Here is a 13,154-nt window from a genome sequence, read left to right as displayed (position 1 = left end):
CTGAAGGGTCTTAAGAAGGAGAGTGTCAGTGTCAAGTTTGTGGTTTGATCATTACGTCAAGCAGTGGGGTAGGGCACGAACTTAGGGGAACAGCAGTAGAAAAAGCTACAGCAAGACTGCAAATGCTAAGGTCAATTCGTGGACTGCAAAGGTCACGCTAATAAAAAAAAGAAAACTGTACTTTTAAAGGTCAATGCTGTTTATATGCAAACAGAAGGAAAGTAGTTCCTAAATAATAATGTAAATCAAACAGGATATATTATCTAATTTTTAAAAATATGTTCTTCAGTTACATCAACTGCTTCAAGTACACTTATATGTTTTATAGTTATTTAAGTTGAGCTTCTGACATTTTAAAGTTTCTCAGACTCTAGGCACGTAAGGGTGTTAAGTGAAATTAATCACTACAAGGGATATATAATATAGAAAAACCCCTTCACTGACTTTCTTAAGAAATTTTATATTAAAACACAAAGAAAAAACCCAAAAGATATCATGTTTATAATCTGATCTGCAAGTTCAGATTTCTGTAGCTAAAGGTATTTTACACTTGAGTAGACAACAAGGGACTCATAGTTTTCAAGGCTTCTTTTCAAGTCATTAAACAAGCAAAGACTCAGGTTATTGACAGTCGCTCCTGATTGAGTTGTTTTCTTATGGAATCATAAATAGTCCTCGATAAGAAACAATAGCGTACAGTACACATATTCAAAGCTGTGTGTATAGCAGATGGAGAAAAATCCCTCATTTGGTTTTTCTCCACATACAATACCTGGAGAGCACGTCTCTATCGAAGAAAAAAATCTAAATGATTTTGAACTGATATCTGATAATCAACTACAACAAAAATGTCCTTAACAGTTATAGAATATTTTTATAAAGGTCTCAATAATTATAACCTTACGGTATAAAAACTGAAAACACAGTCTAGAAACGTTCTCTTTCCATGTGCTATGGGTTATTAATCCTCACTTTGACTGGTCAACCTACTCTGTTTTCTCTGTAATTGTCTGGCAAATGGGTGAGCAGACACTCTCACCAAAAGATTTCTACTAAACTCTGAAGTACAGCAAACTGGAGACAATATGTTAATATGATTTTTACTAAAATGAAAAAAAAAACAGTTTATTGAAAATAAATTTTAAAGTATGTTTCTACTAAGTATGGCACGTTTAAATATATTACATGATTTTATTATGTCATATTAAGGTTACAGAGTAACATAATGTAAATTTCCAAATACCAGGAAGTAGCACATCTGCATGAATACAATATAGGTCACATTTAAATTAATAAATAATATATTACATAATCTGTGTAAGAAATGTGATTATGATTACATTTTATTAAAATCACTGGTACTGAATAAGTGTTTGGGGGCCACTATGAAGAACTTTAATAACTACTATGGCTTATAAAATAAAGGACTAAACAGTGATATTATTTTTTGCACAGGCTAAACTGTTTTGGATTTTTGTAGCAACATTAGGAAGCCATCTACAAAAATTAGTAATCCTTCAGCATTTTGTGTCTATTTATTTTTACGTAAATAATAAGATTCCTACTCATTTTCTCCAAACTGCCATTGAGGTATAGTTACCTACTTTTACTAGTTAAGTATCCGTATGGGGAAACAAATCTGTATGCATGCATTAAAATTAGTTATTTACTTAATAACTTACCCCAAATTGAAAACCACCATGCACAGAGCACACATTACTTAACTGTTTAAAAGTGAAACTTTACCTGCTCTCAAGTGTCCAACTACATCTGCGAGGCTACCCTTCTTTACTTTGGTGATGAAGGCACCGAGGCGTCCTAAGTCAGTCATTTTCCCTCCAACAACCTGGGTAATTATAAATTTGTAAGTTCCCAAGACTCACACTGAGACATAAGTTTCTTTGTTTGAGGAATTAATCCTACAGCTTTTGTGAGGTGTTTAGGATGGGGTGCAGGAACACAAATGAAGTGCAATCCATTTGCGGTCAAAGGAGCCTGCACCAGGGACAACACACTCCCAAAAGACGAGGTCTCCCTCCTCACCATCAGACAGCAGGTGTTTGACACAGTTGATTAACTGGGATTCATTTTTTCTTTACCTTCTAAAAATTCACTTGAATTTCTACACTCAGATCATGTCCCATTGTGACGTGAGATGTTGATCTCTTTTGTACATTTTTAGTAGAATGTAGGTCTAAGACGAAGACTGGGGATTTAAACTGAGAACAGGTCACTTTGGGGAAGCAGTTCACCATGGTCCAAAGTAATAGCCTAAGTTTATCTCAGCTCCTGACCACTCGAATGACCTCCTCATCTGAAACATCAGTACATATAGGACTCAATAGAACTCTCCAAGTCTGAGTTATATCACTGAATAATTAACACGCTCACCTGGATTTTCCTCCATAACTAAAATTAAACACATCTGAAAGTTTCTAAGTTTAATTTCTCCCAATGCAGGGGCTCAATGTGTATAATTAAAAATGGGAGGGATAATGTCAAAAGTTGAGGTTGATCCATATTCTTAGGGTCACGCCCGATAGTGGAGGTGATCAGAATTATTTCATAGCAAGAGAAAATAATGATAATAATCAATAAGGTGACATTAACTGAATAACAAATTTTTAGTTGGATTGATAGTTGATGATTTTGAAGAGGTTAAACTATCACCCAACTATAATACAATCTCTTGGTAAATAATAATTTTAAAGCAACATCTTTTTCTTTTTTCTTTTTTTTTGCGGTATGTGGGCCTCTCACTGTTGTGGCCTCTCCCGTTGCGGAGCACAGGCTCCGGACATGCAGGCTCAGAGGCCATGGCTCACGGGCCCAGCCGCTCCGCGGCATGTGGGATCTTCCCGGACAGGGGCACGAACCCGTGTCCCCTGCATCGGCAGGCGGACTCTCAACCACTGCGCCACCAGGGAAGCCCAAAGCAACATCTTTAAATGTTTCTTTAAGTTTATGGAAGCAAATGAAACCACGTAACAACACTCATACACATGTACACACATAATAAAACAAAATGTATATATATGTTTTTTCTTACCGAAATTACATCTTTGTAATTTATTAGTCTTTTAAAGATTATATCTGTTAGAAGTCAGATAATATTTGTAAAAGATACATTTTACTCTTTTAATATTACCATAAATTTTATTGCACTTAGGAAAAATCTCTTTAATAATGTTTAGTGTTGTCTGTCAGATATAATAAAATTATAATGTACACGTTATTTAACTTTACTACTTTCCATTAAAACCATTTTAATGTTAAAATTGTCCTTGAACTTTATATTCAGAGAAAAATTATTTCATTTTCCTATATTTTATTGCAGCTTCCTAAGACATCTGTATGCCATTTTAGCAAATGATTTTCAACTATTACTCTGATAAAAGTACTAAATATACCATAAGACATCAATATATTAACAAGGTATATTCACTAGAAGAACTTTATTTTGAAGAGGAGGAGAAGATACTTAAAAATCATTGTCAGTGGGCTTCCCTGGTGGCGCAGTGGTTGAGAATCTGCCTGCTAATGCAGGGGACACGGGTTCGAGCCCTGGTCTGGGAGGATCCCACATGCCGTGGAGCAATTAGGCCCGTGAGCCACAACTACTGCGTGTCTGGAGCCTGTGCTCCGCAACAAGAGAGGCCGCGATAGTGAGAGGCCCGCGCACGGTGATGAAGAGTGGCCTCCGCTTGCCACGACTAGAAAAAGCCCTCGCACAGAAATGAAGACCCAACACAGCAAAAATTAATTAATTAATTAATTAACTCCTACCCCCAACATCTTCTTAAAAAAAAAAAAAAAGTACGTTGTAACATCACTGGCCTAAGGCCCCCCCACCCCCCACCAAAAAAAAATCATTGTCAGCAATTTTGCTGAATGTAGTCCACACTGCAATTCAGCCTTTAAGAACATTATAAACCAGCATACTTACTTTCAGACCAAGTAATGCACCTGATTCTTTGGGCATGGTTGTTCTCTTGTTAAGAATAACGCGTCCAATTAATCGGTCCCCCTCTTTAGACGGCTGCCACGTTACAGGATGCTATTAAAACATGAACAAAGTCATAAAAGATAAACCAGCTGTTTTCTTTCCTACAGACCCATAATTATTGGTTGTAGCATGGTGCGATTTCCTCATTTAAGGACACTCTGAGGGGATTCTTTATTCTGGTGGGCTCTATCTTTGACTTATAATAATTTTCTTTTAGTGCTATATTTTATTTGCAATAGGTACTTACTATACTAAATTGTTCTAAAAGTAGTCAGTAACTAAGTACCTCTCTAAAATAGGGTTCTGAAATGAAATGAATTGAAATTTTAAAATATATCTGCTTACCTAAATCAAATCGATTCTATATTTTCAGTTGTCAATGTTGACATCATTAACCAAATAATATCTCATCTACCTACGGCCGTTATTTAACACTTGCTGTTAGTTACTTTAAAATGGGTTATTATTCAGTGATACTGTTTTTTTCTTCAAAACTGTACTGTCAAATGAAATCAATACTTACTCTCATAAAATGTAAAATGGAGCAGAATAAGATTACTATCTATCACGTATCAGCAAAGGATAACGAACAGCACACATAGTCCCTGAACTCCCAAATCTCCCTCCCAGAATGCTTACTGAGCCAATAGGTGATGTTTCCCGGCTATGCCACGTGGCAGGATCCAGCCAGTAATAATCCAAGTCACCTGCACAGTAGGAAGAGAATGAAAAGTGTAATGGCTTTCACGTGGACAAGGAATACTTTACATGCAACTTTTTCAATCTGTAAAGGGTTATGAATATCATAATCTCGAGTGTGTACGTCTCAGGATGATACACACCTGCACGGCACAGGCTGTGACCCGAACGCCCAGAATGAATGTGAGCCACAGATGCACGTCATACAAGGGGAGGGTTATCTTTTACTCTCGGTCCAGAAACACATAAAAAGTACAGACAGATCTAGGTTATTCCACCCCCCTCCCCTCAGAGGACTACCCATGCCAAGGCACAGACTGGCATTAGTGATGTTGGTTAGAACTGTATTCACTGAACTAAGTATTAAAATTTAGTGCCTCATCTTCAACTCTTGTGAACTTCATCATATCTTTCAAACTTATTCTCTTGTCTCTACAACTGGGCATGCATTTTTTTAGGACATGGTGTTGAACGTTAAATATCCAGAATAACTTTCAGCAAAAGAGTACATACAAATGACAAAGTATTCACTTTTACTAAAGTCATAAAAAAGACTTTAAAAAATCCTAACTTTGTAAACATGAACTTATGAACCTTTATTTTGATTTTTTGGCTTCAAAATATAATGTGAAAGAAAGTGTTCGAGAAAAAAAAAAGAAAAAAATTAATGGAAAGCAGCAATGCTGTGAGTATTTGCATAGGCAGAAAGGCCAGAGTGGGTAACCATATGAGAATAAATGACCTTTTACATTTTAAATATCAGATTAAATCAATGAAAAATTTTCTTCAAAGAGAAATATATTAGGAGAGTGAGTAAAGCATGCCAGCTAACAGTGAGATGTCTAGCTCACTGTTAGGAAAATACGCTTTGTATGCTGTCTGTGAAGGTTATAAATAAAGAATTTAATGTAGATGACAGGCATGGCAAATTCAGGCACCATAAAAGAAATATCATAGAAAATGAAAAAAAAAAGTTTAAAATCTGCAGGCACAAAAAAAATCCATATACTTCAGTTTCTTAGAATGATATATATCCTACAATAAATACTAAAATGCTCTTCAAATATGGCATGTAGATAACAGCAGTATATTCTATGAAACTATATTCTGTTAAAATTTACTCCACATGGAGTTCATATCCTTCTCATAATCATATACTTTAAAAGGTATACATGGCTTGGCGACTATAGATTTCTAATATTCTTCTGGACCACCTTAGTTAATGGGATATAAGGAAAGTTGTAAAAGGAAAGGTTTTTTTCCTCCTTTATTTTTACTGTTTGTGAAACTTCATGTGCTTATTTTTAAAGTTGCTTTGCCTTTAGTATTATGGCACCATTCCTCTCGAAAGAAAAACTATTTATAATAATAATAAAATTAAAATTACTACTCAGTAGTAACTACCAACATTATTCAAAAGACTGTTGCAATTCATAAGGCTTTCTCCCTAAAATTTCACAAACCTAGTAATAAGGCTGATGACTCATTAAATGTTGACTCATTCTGAAATACTGTGACAAATTAATAGACCCACTGAGATATGTGTGGGGCTTGAAGAAGAAAAATTAGTCATTAAGGTGGAAGCTGCTTTGAGAAGTCTTTAAGGTTTAAAGAAATGACAAAAATCCTTCCTATTTTAAAGGCTTCAAGGAACCAGTTCATTGTGTCTTGAAGGAACTGACTTAGATATTAGAAACTGGACTCCTTGGGGTCCTTAGCTGGCTCATCCTCCAGCTCCTCGTAGGGGGTCCAACCTTGTTTCACTCACCTTTTCCTGAGAAAATCTAGATATTGGTATCTGATGAATGTTTGCTGGGCAAAAAGGGCTCTTTATATGCAAAGAGCTGAAAGGTGATGTTTCCAGTACAATTCGGTAATGATACTGAGCACACTTGATTATGAAAAGACTGCTTTCAGGCAGTGGTTTTCTGTCATCTGTAAGCTGTGTAGGATAATGATCGTGAATGGAGAGTCTAATTTAACTGGCTTAAGATGGGAGATACATATGTATATATACAGCTTGCCAGGCCATTCACGTGTTCAGTCAGAACAAATTCTTACATTCGTGCTCATGAATGGAACCGATTTTGCAGCTTTAAAAATTCTGTTTTTCAGTTTTGGAACTCTACTAAAAATGACTAATAAATGTAAATCTAAAAGAGACATTAAGTATTTCAGCATACACTAAGAGTTGTATATATTTTAGTACACAATTACATTTCCCTCACTTTCTGAACAATTTTTGACAGCTTTCTTAGCACTAATTTCATCATCACCCATTAAAATATATCATTTTTGCTTAAAGATTTACAAAAAATACATTCTAAAATCTAAATATGTAGTTTTAAACTATATGTGTTTCTTCTTTCCACGTATTATTAAATTGTAAAGATATTATTGACTTTTTAAGCACTCTAATTTGTCTTTATAAGACACATTTCTGTATTATTAATAGAAGTGACACTCAATAAAACTCCCCTCCTAAAATATTCAGACTCTAGTATTTCATTAATATAAATCATTTTCCTTGATTACGTTCCTAATAGGTGATTAGAGATATTGGTCGCCAGGTGGCATAGCTACAAAATGATATATGCATGGTATTTGCTTACGGAATTGATGCAAAAGCATTTTGGTTCTAATGCTTGATACAACTGTAAAGGAATAAATTTACTATTGTCATTAATTTAAATCCAGGATATAGATGCTTCTGTCAACTGAAATGGCAAGTCCATAAATATCCAAGTCCAATGAAGTGTTATACTTTGAGCATTATTTTTTTGTGAAAACATGAAAAACAGACTTTTATCCTATTCCTTGTGAAAAAGCAGGTTAATCACACTTCATAAGTAAGCAGACAGCTTTCATTGCACAAATAAAAGTCAGCTACGGACACATGAGCTTTCTGTAAAGAGAACTACCTTTTCCTAAACCCAGGTCATTATGGTAAGAGTATGTTAACAGTGCATAAACATGCATCTCTATGAGTTAAATTTTTGTACCTTGTGATAGCTAATGTCAAAGCACAGTGGATTCCAATAAGACCAATCGAAGGCAACGAACAAAAATACCTTCTAAATAATACAGATGCATGGTTGAGTCTGTATGGGTATATTAAAACTGTCAGGAGAGAACCATAACTAATTTCACACATTAAATACCTATTTCACAGTTTACATAGCAGCTACCATTGACCAAGTGGAATGCCCATCTAATGTGCAAGTAGTAAAGGAAAAGTTATCGACACCAAAGCCTTGAAGCATTAGAAAATCTGGACTTCTCCATCACCAGAAAACATATATAATGTATTTTTAACGTCCTTATAATGATGATAAAAGATGGGACTCAAACCGATTCCAAGATCAACTCACAGTAACTCTGAGCAATTTATATACATATCCATAATTTTGCTACTTCTCATCTCAAAAAATCTGTTGTTCTTCCTACATAGAACAGATTGTCACCATTCAAAACAATTATAAAAATCATGGACCAAAAATCAGAAGAATTGTCCTTCCCAGAGTTTTCATACACCTCTTTAAATTTGTACTCTTTTATTTTTGTTTATAATCTACAGCAGGATATATGTTGAGACTCAATAAAATTAGATGAATCCTAGGGTACTCTATTACAGCACAACACTAGACAAATTAAAATATTGGGCAAAAACACATTTATTGTATGTCTATACACAGTGCATATGCAAAAGCCAACTCAGTTCTAAGAACGAGGTTTTAATTTGAGACAAAGTTGAGTATTTTTAACACTGTGTACCATGATCAGCACACAAGTTAACAAATACTGCTTTGGTTATAATATGATAAAAATATCCACTCTAATCCATTTTAATACTGTACAGGGACATTTTCATAAACAGGAAATAAAATGTGAAGTCTAAGAACTGAGGTAAAATCTTAACTTCTGATTCATATAATGAAAATGCCATTTTGAATAGTTTCCTTATATTTTAGAAGTTCATTTTAGAGAGTTCTATGCCTGCAAAGGGCAAGTATATTCACTCCTACCCTGAAATTATATACAATAATGGAGCTAACTGTGAAATCAGTCAGCAATAATTTTCTATACAGCAGAGCCCCAGAAAGCCTAAATTTACCAAAGTTTATTTAACAGTCAGGGATAAGAAACAAATATTATTTAATAGGATTTAGTATCCAGACATTAAAATAAAATGGGAACATGTATGTGTTAAATTTAATCATTAACCACATAATCTGTGAAGTAATAAATACTACGTGTACGGATGCAAAATCAGTAACTTGTCATTCACAATCGAATTCCTGTCCGTCTAAGTTCCTAGTATAGAAGAGTTTTGGTCCTCAAATATTTTTTGGTGATTTCATTCAGAATCCAATGTCCACTCCACAATTTGATGGCAAATGCTGTGTAATTAAGTCGCAGATTTGTGTCCCCTGAACGCAAGGCCTGAGGCAGGGCTGGTGGCATCTCCAAACTAGTGGTCTTCAAGCAAAAACCTTTTCAATAATTCTAAGGAACTGGAATAATTCTAAGGAACACCAGATTCTGGTGCTGGCCCAGGTCACACACACCAACTGTCATTCCTTGGAAGAATTACACTGTCTCCAGCTTTTAGGGATTTGTTAAAAGTAGCTGCTCTCCAAATGCACCTTACAAGTTTCGCTTTCAAAATCCTCATTTGTTCACAATGTGCTCTGTTTCTATCATAGAACCAATAATACCACCGTCTCTCTCTCTCTTTGGTTTATTAATTTGACAGTTCAAGTAAATGCATCAACTCTTAGTTATTAAGTTAATGAGGTGTCAAAGATGTTTGCATTCAGAAATTATTTATATTGAATAGAACCTCCAGAGTTGAATTATCTCTAGAGAAAGATTAAATATTTGCTTGAGGACCTGCGATGTTGTCTCTGTGATTTATAATCTTAGGGCACGAGCAAGAAGGCTGGTAGATGATCTGGGAAAGGAGAATTTTGTAAGCATATTTGGTAGAGGTGGTTATATGTATTGTTTGGCGAATTTGAGAGCTAATTTTGGGAATGTCAACCCGACCACCACACAATTCTACAAAGCAGTTACGTGCAACTCAGAATCAACACTTCTGGCTGAATTCTGAGCTCCATCGTATCAATTAATCCCTCAACTTTGGAGATAATAACTTCTATAGCATCCCAGTGTTCTTTGGAGGGTAGGATGAGATAATGCACGTGAAGTGCTATATAAACTGTAAAGCACCCCAGAAATGCCAGCGGCCACTGGAGTGTAAAAATATGCACTGAAAAGTATTTCCAGTGATAACACTGATAAGTGTTTCTGTCAATTCTAACATCACGTAATAATATTTTTTCTGCCCCACAGTTTACTTTTTTGAAACCTTGACTAGTCAGAGAACCTCCCTATATTTTAATTTCTCTGTTAACAGTATCATCTAACCTAATATTTAAAATTATGTTGTTTCTATAAAACATATAAAAACCAGCTGTGGTGTAAAAAGAGCACTGCACTGGAAGCTAGAGACTTGTGAGTCTCACCCTAACCGTGCCATATCAGGGGCATTATCGTGATACCATCTCTTCATTTCTATAATCCTCATCCTCTTCTATAAAATGGGGATGATGCCATTTCCTCACAAAAGTTCCATGAGGCTTAAATGAGATATGCCAGTTTTGTAAACTGTAAAGGACTTTAGAAATAGATTGTATTGTCTAATTACATAATCGAGATTAGGAATAAGAAATCACAGTGTTAGAGATCAGACTGATAGTTAGATAGCAATCATAGCTAAAATACAAGTAGTATCAGTAATCTTTCTACTGGACGACTCGAAATGGGCTTAGAAAAATGTTAAAGTCACTCTGTTTATAAAAATGATTAATTGGCCTGGTAACAACAGATGATCAAGTGCTCAAAAGAAAGGAATATTTCTTTAACCCTGATTGTTACAGGGTGAGAAAAGGAGCCATCACACACACAAACAGTGGTGGGAATCTGCCTGTTAATTTCCACAAAGCTGGGGGGAGCCCAGGGGATTGAGAAAATGGCTACCTTTTTAGTGAGGTTGTCTATACATTGAGATGTATACAGATTACCCTAACCCCAAATATCTGAAGTAATTAATCTGACCAGGTTGCGCAATGTACCCTTCATCTGAAAATAAGCATTTTGTCACTTCTTCTTTATATGATCATATTTTCATGTGAGAAAATAAAACGCTTTTGGTGTATAAGCAACATATTTGTGAATGAAATCTTCCATATCACGAAACAAGTAGGTTATTTTATCTCTTCGTATTTTTTCTCTGATGACTCAAAGATATCCCTGAAAATGTTTTTTTTTGAAACCAGCCTGTATTATCTTAAAATTCTCTCATACAGACATTAGTTATGGAATATATTTTAATATTTATATTAAAATAGGCTTAATATAGGTTAAACTTATAGGCTATAAGATTCCTAACTTTCCAATATTCCCTTTTTTTTAGCTTATATTCCTAACAAAATAATCTACATCATAACAAGATTGATGGTTTTAAGAAAAAAACCTGTAAATTTAAATCTGTAACAGGGTCGCTCTGGATGCTGGGGCCTTGGGAAAGCACAGAAAATTTTGTGGATTTACTTTAAATGGCCTAAAAGACATGGAGAAATAAAAAGCTATTTCAGAGAGTAAACAGTTTGATTTTCCTAATTTTAAAGGTCACAGAAATTTATATTTTTGAGATTCTGTGAAGTTTCAGGGTTCAGAAATACTCCCACAGCAGTGATGTCTGTGTCCTTTACCTCCACATAGACCTGATGCCACAGGCTTCCAAAGAAGTCAGTAAATTCAAATTTCTGAAAGTTCTGAGCAACAACAACAGAAAACACACACACACACACACACACACACACACTTTTGTGTCCTAGAACAATAAAATAAGGATGCTTATGGTCCTCAGGAAATCTAGAGCAGACTGTATTTATTATCCATATTACATAACAATACACATGTACCTAAAGTAAGGTCTGAGTTCACTGATGACAGTGCAAAAGGATGTGCATGGAGCATAGTTTAGAGAAAAATAAATTTCATGCGTAAACATGGTTTGAGGCCCCATGACTGAGCCATTTCTTCCCCAGAATCTACACATAGAAAGCGTAGCAAAGCACCCTTGGGGGAAGATCCCCGAATTCACAATCTTAGGGACGCTGCTTCCCTTTTCCCAGCACCAGGACCCTTCATGGCGGGGGGAGGCTGCTGCCTATAGGAGGGAGGTGTCCCTGCCACTTTCCAACTGACCAGGCTTCCTCTGTGACACTGAGCACTCCATTCACAGGCAGACCAGCTGTCACGTGCAAAGTCTCGGAACAACCAGCCAGGAAACCCTGTGGAAAAAACCGGGGTTTATTTGTTTTCATTGTCTGGGGACTGGGTGTTACCTGAAGGTTTCAGAAGCTGTAGCACTGGGTGAGGTCACAGCACAGACATTACAAGAAAGAACTCTGGATGCAAATATCTCTGATCAAGGAAAACGCGAGTCTTCATCCAGACCTCATGCCCAGGCAACCCTAGCAAAACAGCATTCACTGCAATAATCCTGACAGTCCAATCAACTTCCACCTGCCTTTACATCCCAGAGACAGAAAATTAGGGAGATCAATACACTATCCTGGTTTTAATGATATAAATAACAAGAATAATACTCAAATGATGACAAAGATGAATTTTGAGGGTATACAGAACAAAACGGAAGTTCTTTTGATACTGCTTACCATTTAAAAATATATTGTGAAGCTATATGCAAAGCAGAAATAGAGACACAGATGTAGAGAACAAACTTATGGATACCAAGGTGGGAAGGAGGGGTGGGATGAACTGGGAGATTGGGACTGACACGTACACACTACTATGTATAAAATAGATAACTAATGAGAACCTACTGCATAGCACAGGGAACTAACTCTACTCAATGATCTGTGGTGACCTAAATGGGAAGGAAATCTAAAAAAGAGGGTATATATATATATATATATATATACGTATAACTGATTCACTTTGCTGTACAGCAGAAACTAACACAACACTGTAAAGCAACTATACTCCAATAAAAATTTAAAAAAAATAATAAAAATAAAAAATATATTGTGAAGCTATAAAATAGTAGAAAATAAGTTCACTCTAGCAAACATTTTGGTAACAGAAACAGATGTTTTGAAACCAGAGCTTCCTCCCGCCAAGTCAGTTACCATAAATATTGGGGGGTTTTCTCCTTTTTTTCTTTTCTTTTGTTGTTTGTTTGTCTTTGTTTTTATTTTGGCTATGCAAGCAAATAATTTATAGATCTACTGCAGGACTTTTTTTTTAAGTTGGAAGTTCCTTGACTGGTGGTGGGAAATCACTAGGCATAGCAATTTGGAGAACATTTTATGCCTCCATGTTATTCTAGAGAAAACTGGTAAGTACACCTTCAAAA

General features: G+C 35.5%; 1 protein-coding gene across 47 annotated transcripts in view; it reads right to left on the bottom strand.

Annotated features, from left to right (window-relative positions):
* The window catches only part of LOC309811099 (regulating synaptic membrane exocytosis protein 1-like), a gene marked incomplete at both ends in the record, with an annotated part of 218,126 nt that overhangs the window by 165,786 nt on the left and 39,186 nt on the right, over positions 1-13,154 (bottom strand). For 45 of the 47 annotated variants that reach the window (XM_082633634.1, XM_082633680.1, XM_082633678.1 and 42 more), the window contains 3 exons: positions 1,747-1,846; positions 3,947-4,057; positions 4,646-4,713. In XM_082633634.1, coding sequence (XP_082489760.1) covers positions 1,747-1,846; positions 3,947-4,057; positions 4,646-4,713 — 279 coding nt within the window. Of the gene's footprint in view, positions 1-1,746; positions 1,847-3,946; positions 4,058-4,645; positions 4,714-13,154 lie in introns of those variants that run through there. The other 2 variants (XM_082633658.1, XM_082633654.1) reach the window with 1 other exon arrangement.

This window comes from Mesoplodon mirus (assembly GCF_964341445.2).
Source record: "Mesoplodon mirus genome assembly, chromosome: 10".
Taxonomy (NCBI): Eukaryota; Metazoa; Chordata; class Mammalia; order Artiodactyla; family Ziphiidae; genus Mesoplodon; species Mesoplodon mirus.
The sequence above is the reverse complement of the archived record's forward strand: the minus strand, read 5'-3'. Positions and strand labels throughout refer to the sequence as shown.